This window comes from Monocercomonoides exilis (assembly GCF_001643675.1).
Source record: "Monocercomonoides exilis strain PA203 chromosome Unknown scaffold14-1859848, whole genome shotgun sequence".
NCBI lineage: Eukaryota > Preaxostyla > Oxymonadida > Polymastigidae > Monocercomonoides > Monocercomonoides exilis.
The window spans coordinates 245,536-257,052 of NW_027150559.1; the positions used below are offsets into that span (position 1 = coordinate 245,536).

An 11,517-nucleotide genomic window follows, 5' to 3' on the forward strand; every position below is an offset into this window, starting at 1 on the left:
AAGATAATAATATGAATGATTAATTCAACAAGTTTATTGGTCCCAGCAGTTTATTCACAAGCTTGAAAGTTAATTAATCGAAGATGCCAATATGGAGAGGATACGAGTCCATTTCCACAAGAAAAAAGTGTTGCGATATTTTATATTCTTGATTCCCCTCATGTTTCTCATTCTTAACTTTCTCTGCACACAAAAAGTTCGTCTCACTTACAAATCAGCCCTTTCAGACTTCTGAACACTAAAATTATTTTATTCATTTGAAATTCTTCAATATAAGTGCACTACAATAAAATATTCGAATTCATTAAAGTGTAATAATTTGTCATGTATTTTTTCAAATTGCAGTTGATGCAAAAGCAAACATGTAAAATAACATTGAAAAAGGATAAAAAAATGGAAAACTTAAAAAATATATTAGAATGAGCTACTTTATCTAGAAAAATGGCTTTGCGCTAACAATCATCAGGGTAAAGGGTCCAATTAGGCCCTTTTGACTGACATCTGTTAAACATGTTTTCATGTGGCAAAATAGAATTGAAATGTGGAATATCGATCCGATACGGACCTGAAATTTGACAAAACTGAGGAATAGTGGATGTTGAAGAATCCTCACAAATTGTTGGAAGGCGAGTGGGATCATATATTTTTAGCATCAACAAATTATTAATTGTTGCTTCAAGAGGATTAATATTTATTCCTTCATAAGTTTTTCTTCGCAATCGTTTTTGTCCATTGAACCATCTTTCAAAAAGAGGATCTTTTTTCTGATGCTCTTTTCTTTTTGTTTCAAATCTTATTTCATCTTTCGTGTGAGGAGAAAGAACAGATTGAGCATCGCTAAATGCACCAGCTTCCCTTAGCATGGCCATAACCAATGCAGCTGGATGCACCGACGTTCCCGTATCGTATTTCCATTCCTCTCTTTCTTCAAGATTCATAAGTGTGAAGATATCAACTCCAACACGCTGGCATTCCTCAAGGCAATCTCCAACTGTTGTGCAAGGACCCGCACCGAAATGATGATATAATCTCATTGACATTCCCTTCACAAACAAGCGATTAATCACATTAGGATATTTTTGTTCTAAGAACATCAACGACAAAACAACAACATTTGGAGAAAAATCTTGTGGAAGATTATTTTCCAGATCGTCAATATGCGCATATGGAAGAGATACATTCGTAAGCGCTTGTAGATTCTTCTCAAACCACTCAACGGCCTTCTCTTTTCCACTCACAAATCGCTGACTCACATCATTTGCAAGAGGAAGCCAAGCTATTGAGTAGTTCGCAGCAGAATATGAATCTATCCATTGCTTAAATTCTGTGCGCCTAAAGCCATTGCCCCATGGAGTTGGAGGGCCAGGGAAGAAATCGTTGGAGGTTGTTTCATAAATCATGACCCTACCCTTTTCATCGCCTGGCTCTTCGGCGTCTTCTCGCACAATTATTCCAACATGAGACACATGGCTTCCAGTAAAATACCAATGCAACTGTGACAAGCCGTCCAATTTGTGAAGAGCAAGAACATCTCCAGATTTTAAATAAGGCTCGATATCCATCAAAGGCTTTGGATCTTTTGGTATCAAGTGATAACCCAATTGTTCCTCAGTAAAAGATATAAGATCTTTTTCTTTGGATTTCATTATCTTCTTGAAAAATGAATTTAATTTCATAATATTTTTAATAGTTGGGAGTGCTCTATAAAATCAATAATTGAGTAAGAAAGCACAATGCATAATAAAAGAAAAGATTAAAATTTGCAAATATAAATTCAAATTCAATTTCAAACTTTCCGTCAAATGTGAAAATTCTCAATCCATTTTTAAGAAGTTCAGAATATTCTTCTGTTGAATCCCATTTCCGTTGTTTTATCGTATGATTTCCTTTTTTTCCGACGATATTAAACGACATGCCTTCAGAAGTCATGAGAACATACCAATCTTGACAATACCAATTTTTTGGTTCAGAAGTTTCCAAATGTAATTGAAATCCTTTCTTTTCAGTAATTTCGATTGTTGCTTTTGTTTGTTTAAAGCAGCTATTTTCCCAATTTGCCTCCTGATCAACTTTGACAGATGTCAGATACTTTGGCATTGCATCAAAAGGAGCCTGAGACTTCAATAAATCTTTTGTTGAATTATCTGGTGGAACTTTAGAAAACAATTCGTTGATGCTAAGTTTGTTCAAATAAATTTCATGAGTATAGACAGTTGTGCCATTCACTTCTGAAGAACTTGAAATAGTTGTCTGAAATGGAGGAAACTGCGTTACAATGCAGAAAGAACCTCGAAGAAAAGTTAACAAAAGCAGTATCATTACTATGTTCCAAGTAAAAATTGAAGTTTTCGACTGTAGAACATTTTAAAACAGTAAATAACATTCACATTTAAAAAATTATAGTTATGAATGTGATCAAAATTTTCAAACTGCCTCAAATCATGAAAACTCCATTTAGAATATTCAATTTTACGCACAACGACTTTAAGACAAAAGATAATTTTTAATTTCAATAAAAAAAGACTTTTATACTTCAATTATTTTTTAAAGGTTGAGGTATTTGTAATTTCAATTGAGAAATGGATGGTGGATTTGTCAATGATTTATATAAAAAATAATAATTATCAAAATAAAAAAATAATAATAATGAAAAGAAAGAAATGATAAGAAAAAAAAAATAAAACGAAAGCGGTGGCTAAAAGATTTTAAAACAAAGTGTAAAAAGAGACAAAATATCGTTAAAAATGCATTATCAACAGCCATATTAATGCACATGCAATGCTCATATTACCTCATGCATATATAATATCTATTAATTTTTAAGAAATTGCGTTCAGAAGAAGATTATTTGAAAATACAAGCGAATCTGTTCCATAGTCTCATTGCATCAAAATAAAGAAGATGTTGTAAAGGTAAAAATGATTGAGACGTGAAATAGGTTTATAAGCACTGCAAATGCATTGATTGAAATTCCAACTCTTCGATTCTTCAAGCCCGCTAATTGAAAAGATATTACCAAAACGAAAAATCATGGTGGGAGCGAATTCACAAGGAAAATAAAATTTCCTTCTAGTAAGAAATAAAAGCAGTTCCACTACTAATTCTCTCAATTATTAATCACTGGCAAAAAAACGCTTACCAATCCACTTTATCTGCAAGTGATGTATCAAATATAATAGCCATGGCTAACGAGAAGATGCCAAATACGATTCCACACCAGAATGTCAACCAGGCAAGGAATACTCCGCACGAGCACCCAACAACCTTCTTTTTCATTTGTGCTGTTCTCCTCAAAAACTCTTCAATTCCTTCTGGACGAGTTGTATTTGGATTTCTGTGTTCATTCACGAATCTTTCTGGAACAGTGATGATCCTCCAATACATCATAGATGGAATGAGAAAAGCAACTGCAACACCCGCCGTTGAACCGAGGAAATCAAACACAAAGTTCACCTGACTCAAGAAAATAGCAAGAACCACAGCCAATGCAACCATGCATGATCCAATTATTGAAAACAGCCATGTCTTTCCTGTGAGGCAGCCATATTTCTTCTTATACCAGTCTGGCTCGCGTTCTAAATCACCATTATCATGAGAATCTCCTCGCTTGTTTTGGAGCTCTCTTTGTTGCTTCAATGCCTCCTCATCGTCTTCAGGTGCATAATGCACGCTGGCTCCTTCAACGCTATCTGTGTTGATATGAGGTGAGCTTTCATACGATGCAACTACAACACGCCCAGAATCTGAGCTTGATTCGTTTTCACCCAACTCTTTGTCTGCTGCGCTCTGTTCATTCAAATTTTCGCTGTTGTTTTCTTTATCTCTTCTTTCTGCATCAGGATGTTCAACTAATTCCAATTGCATTGGACCAGTTTCTTTCACTTCTTCATATGTGGATACAACAGGCGTTCCAGTAGGTGACACAGTAGGATATGGGGATTGTGATCCCTCAGCCATAAGCTCCACTTGTGATGGTGGTCGTGTGCTGTCATAGTCAGCACTTTCTGGATATGGCCTTACGCGATTTGACTTTGGATGACTGTTGCGCTCTCTCCACAAACGCCTAACAGCATTGATAATGTTGAAGAGTGCAATACGAGCAGGAAGTGAATTCATTGGGCAGCAGAAGACAACAGTCACCAGAGATGCAATACGTGCTGCAAATACCAGCCAGTCTCTATCGTTGTAAAGAGTTAAAATATTTCCTGACGTATCTTTGTTATCGAAAAACATTTGAGTAAACTGGATATAGCCAAAAATCCCCGCCATCATATAAAAGAATCCAACAATTGAAACTGAAATTAGTGTAATTTTCAGCATCGATTTTGTAGATTTTTCATGAATTTCTCCTTGAATAATTGGTACATTCTGTTGGCACCCAAATGCAAAGCATAACGTTGAAAAAGTTTGAATCATCGAAGGACTTGGGCGAACGGCTTCAACATACTCATGATTAACTTGATCATCAAATGGAGAACAGAAACGAATAACAATAACAACAACGCAAAACATCATGGAAATCATCCCGAAGAATGAAGTGAAACGAAGTGAATTCAAAGACTGCAGCCATGAAAGCGGTTGTATAAGAATAAAGGCTATAATAATAATTATAAACCAACGCTGACAAAATATATTGTCGGCAGGGACGCCAACTCCTCGTAATACAGATGGTATGAAATCTCCAATCAAAATGCAATACGACCAAAGAGGACCAAAGGTGTAGCTGAAATTGCACACTTCGACAATGATTGTTCCCCACACCCCAAAAATATTTTCAGCAAGCTTACAAAATAACAAGTTTCAAAATAAGCGAAGATCATCGTCAAAACAAGATTTATAAAAAGGAACAAACATCTCCGTATGTATACATTCCCGTTGCCTCTGCCGCATATGTCAGAAAATAAAATGAGATCCAAGATAGGACACCCATCAAAAGATGTAAAATGATCGCAGGAACGAGCCCAGCCTTTGCATATGCAAGAGGAATCCCGAGCATACCGGCTCCAAGTGTTGAATTGACTAAACTAATAACAGCTGTTCCAAATGAAGCAGGCTTTTCTTCTTTTTTGTTTTCTACGTTTTGATCGACTTTAGTTTCATCAGTTTCACCCATGAATTCCGTTTCGAACAGGTGCTATTTGTAAGTTATGGGGAACAGATCAACGAATGTTGCTTTTCAAGTCATTTTCATAAATACCAATGCATAAGAAATTATCTCATTTATTCGATCCTTTTAGCAGAGTGATGATGTTGTCCAAGTTTTATTCCTCAATTTTTAATTATTGTTAAAAAATAAATAAAAATTATAAAAAATTATTTTTTATTTAACGAAAATAAATTTTAAATAATTAAAAAGAAAATACATGAAATACGATAACAAAAAAATTTGAAAAATATATTCTTTTGTATTTTAAAAAAATAATTAAAATAAAGTATCAATTCAGTTTTTAAAAATTCTCAAAGTTATCCTTAAAGAAACACAAAAAATAATTTCATATTTGCTGTAACGAAGAAGATACTCATTGAAGTTGAAGTAGATCTGCTTAACAATGTGAAATGTTAAAGAGATGAGTATCAGCTTAAAACAGAGTCTGACTTTGAAACGCAATTGGCGGAGTTAAACCGTTATTAGGAAGTTTGGGGAGAGTAAAAGGATTCCACCAACTAAGAGCATCCAAAAGATAAAAATAAAAATTGAGGAATGTATTAAAAATAACGAAAAAAAGAACGAACGAATGATAAAATGAGTATTTTCCAAAATAATTGACAATATCTTTTATTAGCAAACCTAATAACATTTGAGCCAAGATTAGCTTTACAATTCTTCCAAATGCCACCTTCGTCAAAATCACTGCAAAAAGGATCAGTGTTTGATTCAATTGTTGTGATATTGCGGGCAACAAGATAAATGTGAAAGATCAGAAGAAACAGTGAGGAGGCTGCAAGAGATATCACAAACACAACACTGGAAAATAGAAACATGGATGTTCTTGTCGTGCCAAGAGGAGCAGGATCCTAATGATGTGCGCGAAGGTGATAAGGGGGAATAAATGTGGAAGACATAAAGTGAAATGCAAAAAGAAATTTATTTTATACATATTCATTAAATAAAAAGAAAAAAAATGAATAATAATCAGAAGAAGAAGAAAAGTGTTTATTCCTTACTCAAACAAAAAACTTTTTCTTTTCCTTTTTCTAAACATTTACACACATCCCAAAGAACATTGCTTGTCAGCACAGAAAAGATTGAGCCTGCAACTGTGGTGTACAAAAGAAACAATATAAATGCTTTATGGTTCATTGCACCAATGCAATTTCCAACCCAAGGACCTGTTTTTAATGGAAATAAACAAAAAACAAAATTATTAATGAATTAATGAAAAAAATTAATGCAATTTATATTGGAAAAGGAAATTCAAAGATAAACAATAACAACAGAAAAGAATAAAAGAAAAGAAAACAATGCACATAACATGATAATACGCTCAAATTCTTCACAATAAATATAAGAATCTCCACAAAAGATGGCATACAATGATGATCCATTTTGAGAACGCATCTCTTGCATATTGAGCAGTGGTGCGCGCGAAATGGTCTGACCTTGTGACATATATCGCAAAATGTGATATTTGTGGGCAGGGCATTAGAGGAAAGCGTATGTGAATCTGAAGTTGGCGAAGTGATTTGCGAAGTGGATGAGGTTACTGCAGTCAAACTTTTTGTTTCTTCCGAAGAAAATGATAAATCTGAAGATGAACTGATTGAATTTTCATTATTCCGTGAATGAGAACTTTTATTCGCATCATAATTTGCTGCAGCTTTAGTAGGTATATGCAATTGTATTGAAGCTCCGATAAAAGGAGAGGAATATGTTGTTGAATCTCTAGGCTTTAATATTTCAGGCTTTGGGATCTCTTCATTAGAAAGAAGCGGATCTGTGTCAAATACATTTTCATCTCCGCTTGTTTCTAGAGTTTGAAGTTGCTCAATATTTTCAGAATTTTGTACAGCAGCATCTTTACAATTTGCCATTGAGTCAATCATTTTTTCTTCTGACAATTCTACAGCAATTTTGTTTGAAAATGGATGTCCAATGGGATATTGTTGACTTGCTTTTGTAATCCACCAATCTGGAATTGGACCAGGATCAATCCAACTTTTTGTCAAAAAAAAATCAAAAAATAAAAATGAATGAAAAATCACAAAATGCCAAACAAAGCAACATGGTATGCTCCAATTTCAAGAATCATAGCACAAGCGAAAATTGAAGTAATAATTATCTGTAGCAAAAGACCACATTGATGAAGGTACGGAAAAAGCTTCCAAAAGAAAATTATTATCACAGAAACTTGAAAATATCTTTTCATTTTTTTAAAAAAAAGAAAGGAAATGAGCATTTTTCAAATATGTTGAAAAATGCTTGTGAGTAAAGAATAAAACCAAAAAATAAGCAAACGTTACTAATATCATTGAAAAATATCCAGATAAATTACGACAACATTTTTCACGAGAACCGCAACGATAACAGCTGCCGCATAAAGAAGACATGATGCACCTACTTAAATACTCTCACCTTTTTATATCAAAAGCGGATTATGAAGGTTTATCACCCTCAAAATTACAAATAATAACGAAAAAAAATTATAACTCTTATCTAGATCTGAAAATAAACATTCTTTTAAAAAAGCACTTCTGAAAAAATAAAAATTAAAATAAAAAGTTAAAATTAAAGAAAATTGAAATTAAAAATACGCAAGAAAGAAAATACATACTTTTTGTGTATTACACACGAAGTATTTATTATCACACAACAAATCTAAAAATCAAAGCAGAGAAAAGATTTCTCAAAAATAAAACGGTAATAACGCTGCAATGAAAAATTGCTTGAGGTGAAATGAAATGATATTACTACAAAATGTTATTTTTTTCTAAAACAAAATTCAAGATCTCGTATCAATAATTCTGATGATATCTGAGCTTTCTTCACAACGTGATCGATGCCACGGCTGTTCGCCCGTCGCATATGTAAATGCATAGCACATATCAATCATACCTTCCCCTTCAATTGCATCGACAACCTGTCGCTGAAGTTCTTCACACACATCAACACCTTGCGAAGACTTCAGAATTCTTTGCTTTAATTTTTGTACATATGCAAATGTCTTTTTCAGCCAGTTTTGATTATCCTGTCTTCGAACTCCATCGATGCGTCCCACTCTGCCAACCAAGCATTTAACAGCGTGCATGCATTGCGAAAGTACTTCGTCGTCGTCTTCCATCATGTCGACAGTCTCATTCACACGCACAACCTCCTCTCCACACACTTTCCTCACCACAAATGCAACACATCCAGCATCCGCCATCGCTTTCAGATCTTCCAATGAGCCTTTCTCAAAGCAGCTGGCAATCAGCCTCGCTCCATAAAATCGCTGAGTCGGCTCCAAATGATTAGATACGGTGCTGGTCGTCTGACAAAACTGCCTGAGAGCAGAAGAGCTCATACACAACGAATGGGCAAAAGCACTGTCTTCTCGGATCATCGACTCCAGAAGCTGAATCTGCCCAATTATCGTCCACTCAACTTTCCTTTCAGAAAAACTGACTTCAACCTTCTTCGACTTCGATGCAGAGACGCTTTGCAATCTCCGATTTTTCTCTTCAATTGACTGCTTCTCTTTGCGCAGGCGTTCAATGGCACTCGCAAATATTGACGGTATTTTGAGTTGTGACACCTCCTTTTTCGTTGCGCTGTCGTATGAATTGTGAAGTTCATGCAAAGTTCTCCACACAACATAACGAGAAGTTGAATATGCATGGACTTGAAGCTCTGGACATTTGGATATCTCAAACAATTCGCTTATAATTTTTGTTGACTTCAAAACCTTATAAGTTCCTATTTATTTAAAAAAAAAATAAAACAAAAATATAAATTTAAAGAGAAAAATCAGAACGTTACAAAGTTTTAATTGATAATAAAAAAAATAACTTTATTACCCCATTCCTTTATCTGTCCAATTGCCATTATGAATGGCTCAGCTACATCACCCGTACGATCTTTTTTGAGAACTTGCTTAAACTTGCATATCAATTGAGGTACTGTGCGGGACAAGAAATCATTAGGAAATGTTGCCCAACAAGGATTTAGAAGATGATACGCTGCGTAAAGAAGGAAAACATCATGCCTATGAACACGCGGTGTTGTTCGAGTTTTTCTATTTTTTTGAGCTAAAATCAATTGCTCAAGCGTTTTACATAATTTTGATTCATGAAAGGGATGATCATGTTGCTTCCAAAAATCACAAATAACAAATTGCTTTCCAATTTGAATTAAAAGTGGTAAAACTACTCTCAATTTAAGTTTTTTTGTCGTAAGCATGGTGTCAATAGAATCAAAATGCTCTTTTCTAAATCTTCTGTCAAGATCATCAAAATCCATTTTCTTCACACAACTTATCATCAAGCTTACCAAAATTTTCTGAAATCTGCTTTTAAACGATGATAAAGAATTAAGATATACTTCAAAAACAACAAAATAGTTTGTAAATTTGATGAACAATCTTTGAGAAGCACGTTAAATGCATACCAAAAAAGTACTTTGGACCGATAGAAAGTCGACGTATAGGCTTCACATCCGGTAATGAGCATGGTGCCTGTTTAATATCTTTTTCAAAATCATGTATTTGGGTTTTTTTATTCTCAATCTCTGGTTCCATTGCCCAACTTACTAACAGAACCTTATAAATAACATCTTGTTAAGGGTTGGATCAGAAAATGTGTTAACTCAAGTTCATTATATGTGTTATTTGTAAATCTCAAGAAATACATACAAATATATTTGAGCAGCAGACGCTATCTATTTTATTAGAAATACAAAAAATAGCTTCATTTTCGAAAATTATTAATTTTTTTGTAGATCTTTTTTTTTCAAATTCGAACAAAATGAAAAGAAGAAAAAGAAACAATAATTAATTTCTTTTCATCAGATTCCGGTTGCGATTTTTAGTCAAAGAATGTTCAGTGCAGTTTTGATACATGAGCTTGTTTTTCGTTATCATTTTTCGCGAAAATATGTATTTTAACAATCTTGAATTTCAGATTTATTACGAAAATAGACAACTTGTAATAATTATCTTTTGATTTTTATTGCTTGGTGCTTTTATTTTCAACATTTGAGAAACCATTTCTGCACCAAATCATTCTATTTACAACTGTCTTTGGTGCATTGAGGCTTCCGATGCTTTGGTTGAGTAAAAGAATGATCGATCATTTGTACAGATAACTCATGAACTTCAATGGTTTTGGATTGAAATTCATCGTTTAAAACGTGAGAGTGAACATTATGCATGAAAGTGTATGGTCTCTCAAAAATTCAACACGGTGATAAGAATGGTACCACTTAAGAGTCATACGATTGCTCACTTTTTTATTCATATTTCGTCTTCAATCCGATTGATTATGAAAAAAAGAACTGAAACTGTCAAACAAAATCAGCAAATGACCTCACCATTTACTCATTGTAAATTCTTGCGAATCACAACACAACATATATGTGGAGAAATGTTGTATGATCATGTTTTATAATGAACAAATAAGGAGCAATCAAAATTGAGAAGTTTCCGTTTACAATTAGAAGATTTTCAATCAGCATAATGAGGATATTTTGGTCATCCTTCTGTTTGTAAATACTGTATCAGCAACAGTTTAATTCATATTCAATTCAAACCACAGTATTCTCTAATGAATGAAATATTTCATAATTATTTAAATTTTAACATTATTTTGTGAAATATTTGAATTTAAAAAACGTAAACGATGATAAAGGGGAGAAAAACGCTTAAAACACATAAATTTTACGCATTCAAAAAACGCAGATTTAACGTTCACGAAAAACATAACAAAAAATTGAAAGCAGAAAAGTAAATCTATGCTCTAAATCATTGATTGCAAATGCAACCAAAATCCTGGTCTCAGTCATATGATTTCCTTACAGCACATGCTTCAGTAACAATCTTCCAAATCTAATGCCCCATGATCAAATTCATAATTATGATTTATGAAATCAAAGTGCTCATCTGCAAAATCCAAGATGAATTCATCATCAATCGCTACAAAATAAATAATTATGTAAAAAAGAACATAAAATATGGAGTTGAAAAATGTGCAACATACTAGATTCCTCATTTGGTCCAACCACATCCTCAACCTTATCCATTTGTTCCGGTAAAGTTTTTATTTAGGTTTTTGTGATCCAAAAACGTTAAGGGAATAAAAATTGATTGATTGATTATTATTTTTATTTATATTTATTGTTCAAAACACAAAATATCTTTTGTTCCCAACAAGATCGAGTCTAATAATAAAAAGAGACATGCAATTATCTGTGTCAATTTCCAAGTTCTGTTATCTTTTAATTCTATATTTCGTTATTTGCGACTTTGGAGATTGAGCTTTAGCTAAACTTTTCGAAAGGAAAATTTCTTTTACCTTTCAAATAAATGTCAAAAACTTTCATCTATA

At 33.4% G+C, this 11,517-nt stretch overlaps 5 protein-coding genes across 5 annotated transcripts; all 5 read right to left on the reverse strand.

The window, feature by feature from the left end:
- Positions 1-304: 304 nt before the first annotated feature.
- MONOS_9390 (putative inositol-1,4,5-trisphosphate 5-phosphatase) lies at positions 305-2,356 on the reverse strand. Its single transcript, XM_067879888.1, has 2 exons — positions 1,793-2,356; positions 305-1,701 (listed from the first exon to the last, which is right to left on the reverse strand). Exons 1-2 carry the CDS (start codon positions 2,317-2,319, stop codon positions 453-455), a joined length of 1,776 nt encoding a protein of 591 aa, XP_067730241.1. The 5' UTR covers positions 2,320-2,356; the 3' UTR covers positions 305-452.
- Positions 2,357-2,524: 168 nt separating this feature from the next.
- On the reverse strand, positions 2,525-5,140 carry MONOS_9389 (putative AminoAcid/AuxinPermease(AAAP) Family Protein). The gene is made up of 2 exons (XM_067879886.1): positions 4,853-5,140; positions 2,525-4,782 (listed from the first exon to the last, which is right to left on the reverse strand). Exons 1-2 carry the CDS (start codon positions 5,111-5,113, stop codon positions 3,136-3,138), a joined length of 1,908 nt encoding a protein of 635 aa, XP_067730242.1. The 5' UTR covers positions 5,114-5,140; the 3' UTR covers positions 2,525-3,135.
- A 336-nt stretch (positions 5,141-5,476) lies between these two features.
- Positions 5,477-7,623, reverse strand: MONOS_9388 (putative seryl-trna synthetase). Its single transcript, XM_067879885.1, has 6 exons — positions 7,457-7,623; positions 7,216-7,359; positions 6,534-7,156; positions 6,212-6,330; positions 5,789-6,015; positions 5,477-5,664 (listed from the first exon to the last, which is right to left on the reverse strand). The coding sequence occupies exons 1-6, from the start codon at positions 7,546-7,548 to the stop codon at positions 5,580-5,582; spliced, it is 1,290 nt and encodes a 429-aa protein (XP_067730243.1). The 5' UTR covers positions 7,549-7,623; the 3' UTR covers positions 5,477-5,579.
- A 32-nt stretch (positions 7,624-7,655) lies between these two features.
- Positions 7,656-9,754, reverse strand: MONOS_9387 (uncharacterized protein). The gene is made up of 3 exons (XM_067879884.1): positions 9,584-9,754; positions 8,995-9,516; positions 7,656-8,893 (listed from the first exon to the last, which is right to left on the reverse strand). The coding sequence occupies exons 1-3, from the start codon at positions 9,711-9,713 to the stop codon at positions 7,941-7,943; spliced, it is 1,605 nt and encodes a 534-aa protein (XP_067730244.1). The 5' UTR covers positions 9,714-9,754; the 3' UTR covers positions 7,656-7,940.
- A 1,006-nt stretch (positions 9,755-10,760) lies between these two features.
- Positions 10,761-11,512, reverse strand: MONOS_9386 (uncharacterized protein; the record flags this gene model as incomplete). Its single annotated transcript, XM_067879883.1, has 4 exons — positions 10,761-11,105; positions 11,170-11,203; positions 11,320-11,397; positions 11,507-11,512. The coding sequence occupies 4 exons, from the start codon at positions 11,510-11,512 to the stop codon at positions 10,999-11,001; spliced, it is 225 nt and encodes a 74-aa protein (XP_067730245.1). The 3' UTR covers positions 10,761-10,998.
- Positions 11,513-11,517: the final 5 nt, after the last annotated feature.

Bases quoted from the DNA above. Each gene is read 5' to 3' on its own strand.
- MONOS_9390 (XM_067879888.1), bottom strand. From the start codon at position 2,319: ATGATACTGCTTTTGTTAACTTTTCTTCGAGGTTCTTTCTGCATTGTA. The intron at 1,702-1,792 runs GTTTGAAATTGA...TTGATTTTATAG, and splicing joins ATTTTCACATTTGACGGAAA to AGCACTCCCAACTATTAAAA.
- MONOS_9389 (XM_067879886.1), bottom strand. From the start codon at position 5,113: ATGGGTGAAACTGATGAAACTAAAGTCGATCAAAACGTAGAAAACAAA. The intron at 4,783-4,852 runs GTTTGTTCCTTT...TTATTTTGTAAG, and splicing joins GAATGTATACATACGGAGAT to CTTGCTGAAAATATTTTTGG.
- MONOS_9388 (XM_067879885.1), bottom strand. From the start codon at position 7,548: ATGTCTTCTTTATGCGGCAGCTGTTATCGTTGCGGTTCTCGTGAAAAA. The intron at 6,331-6,533 runs GTATGCCATCTT...CATTAAAAACAG, and splicing joins TCTCAAAATGGATCATCATT to GTCCTTGGGTTGGAAATTGC. The intron at 6,016-6,211 runs GTGTGTAAATGT...GCACATCATTAG, and splicing joins CAAGCAATGTTCTTTGGGAT to GATCCTGCTCCTCTTGGCAC.
- MONOS_9387 (XM_067879884.1), bottom strand. From the start codon at position 9,713: ATGGAACCAGAGATTGAGAATAAAAAAACCCAAATACATGATTTTGAA. The intron at 9,517-9,583 runs GTATGCATTTAA...TTGTTTTTGAAG, and splicing joins CGGTCCAAAGTACTTTTTTG to TATATCTTAATTCTTTATCA. The intron at 8,894-8,994 runs GTAATAAAGTTA...TTAAATAAATAG, and splicing joins TGGACAGATAAAGGAATGGG to GAACTTATAAGGTTTTGAAG.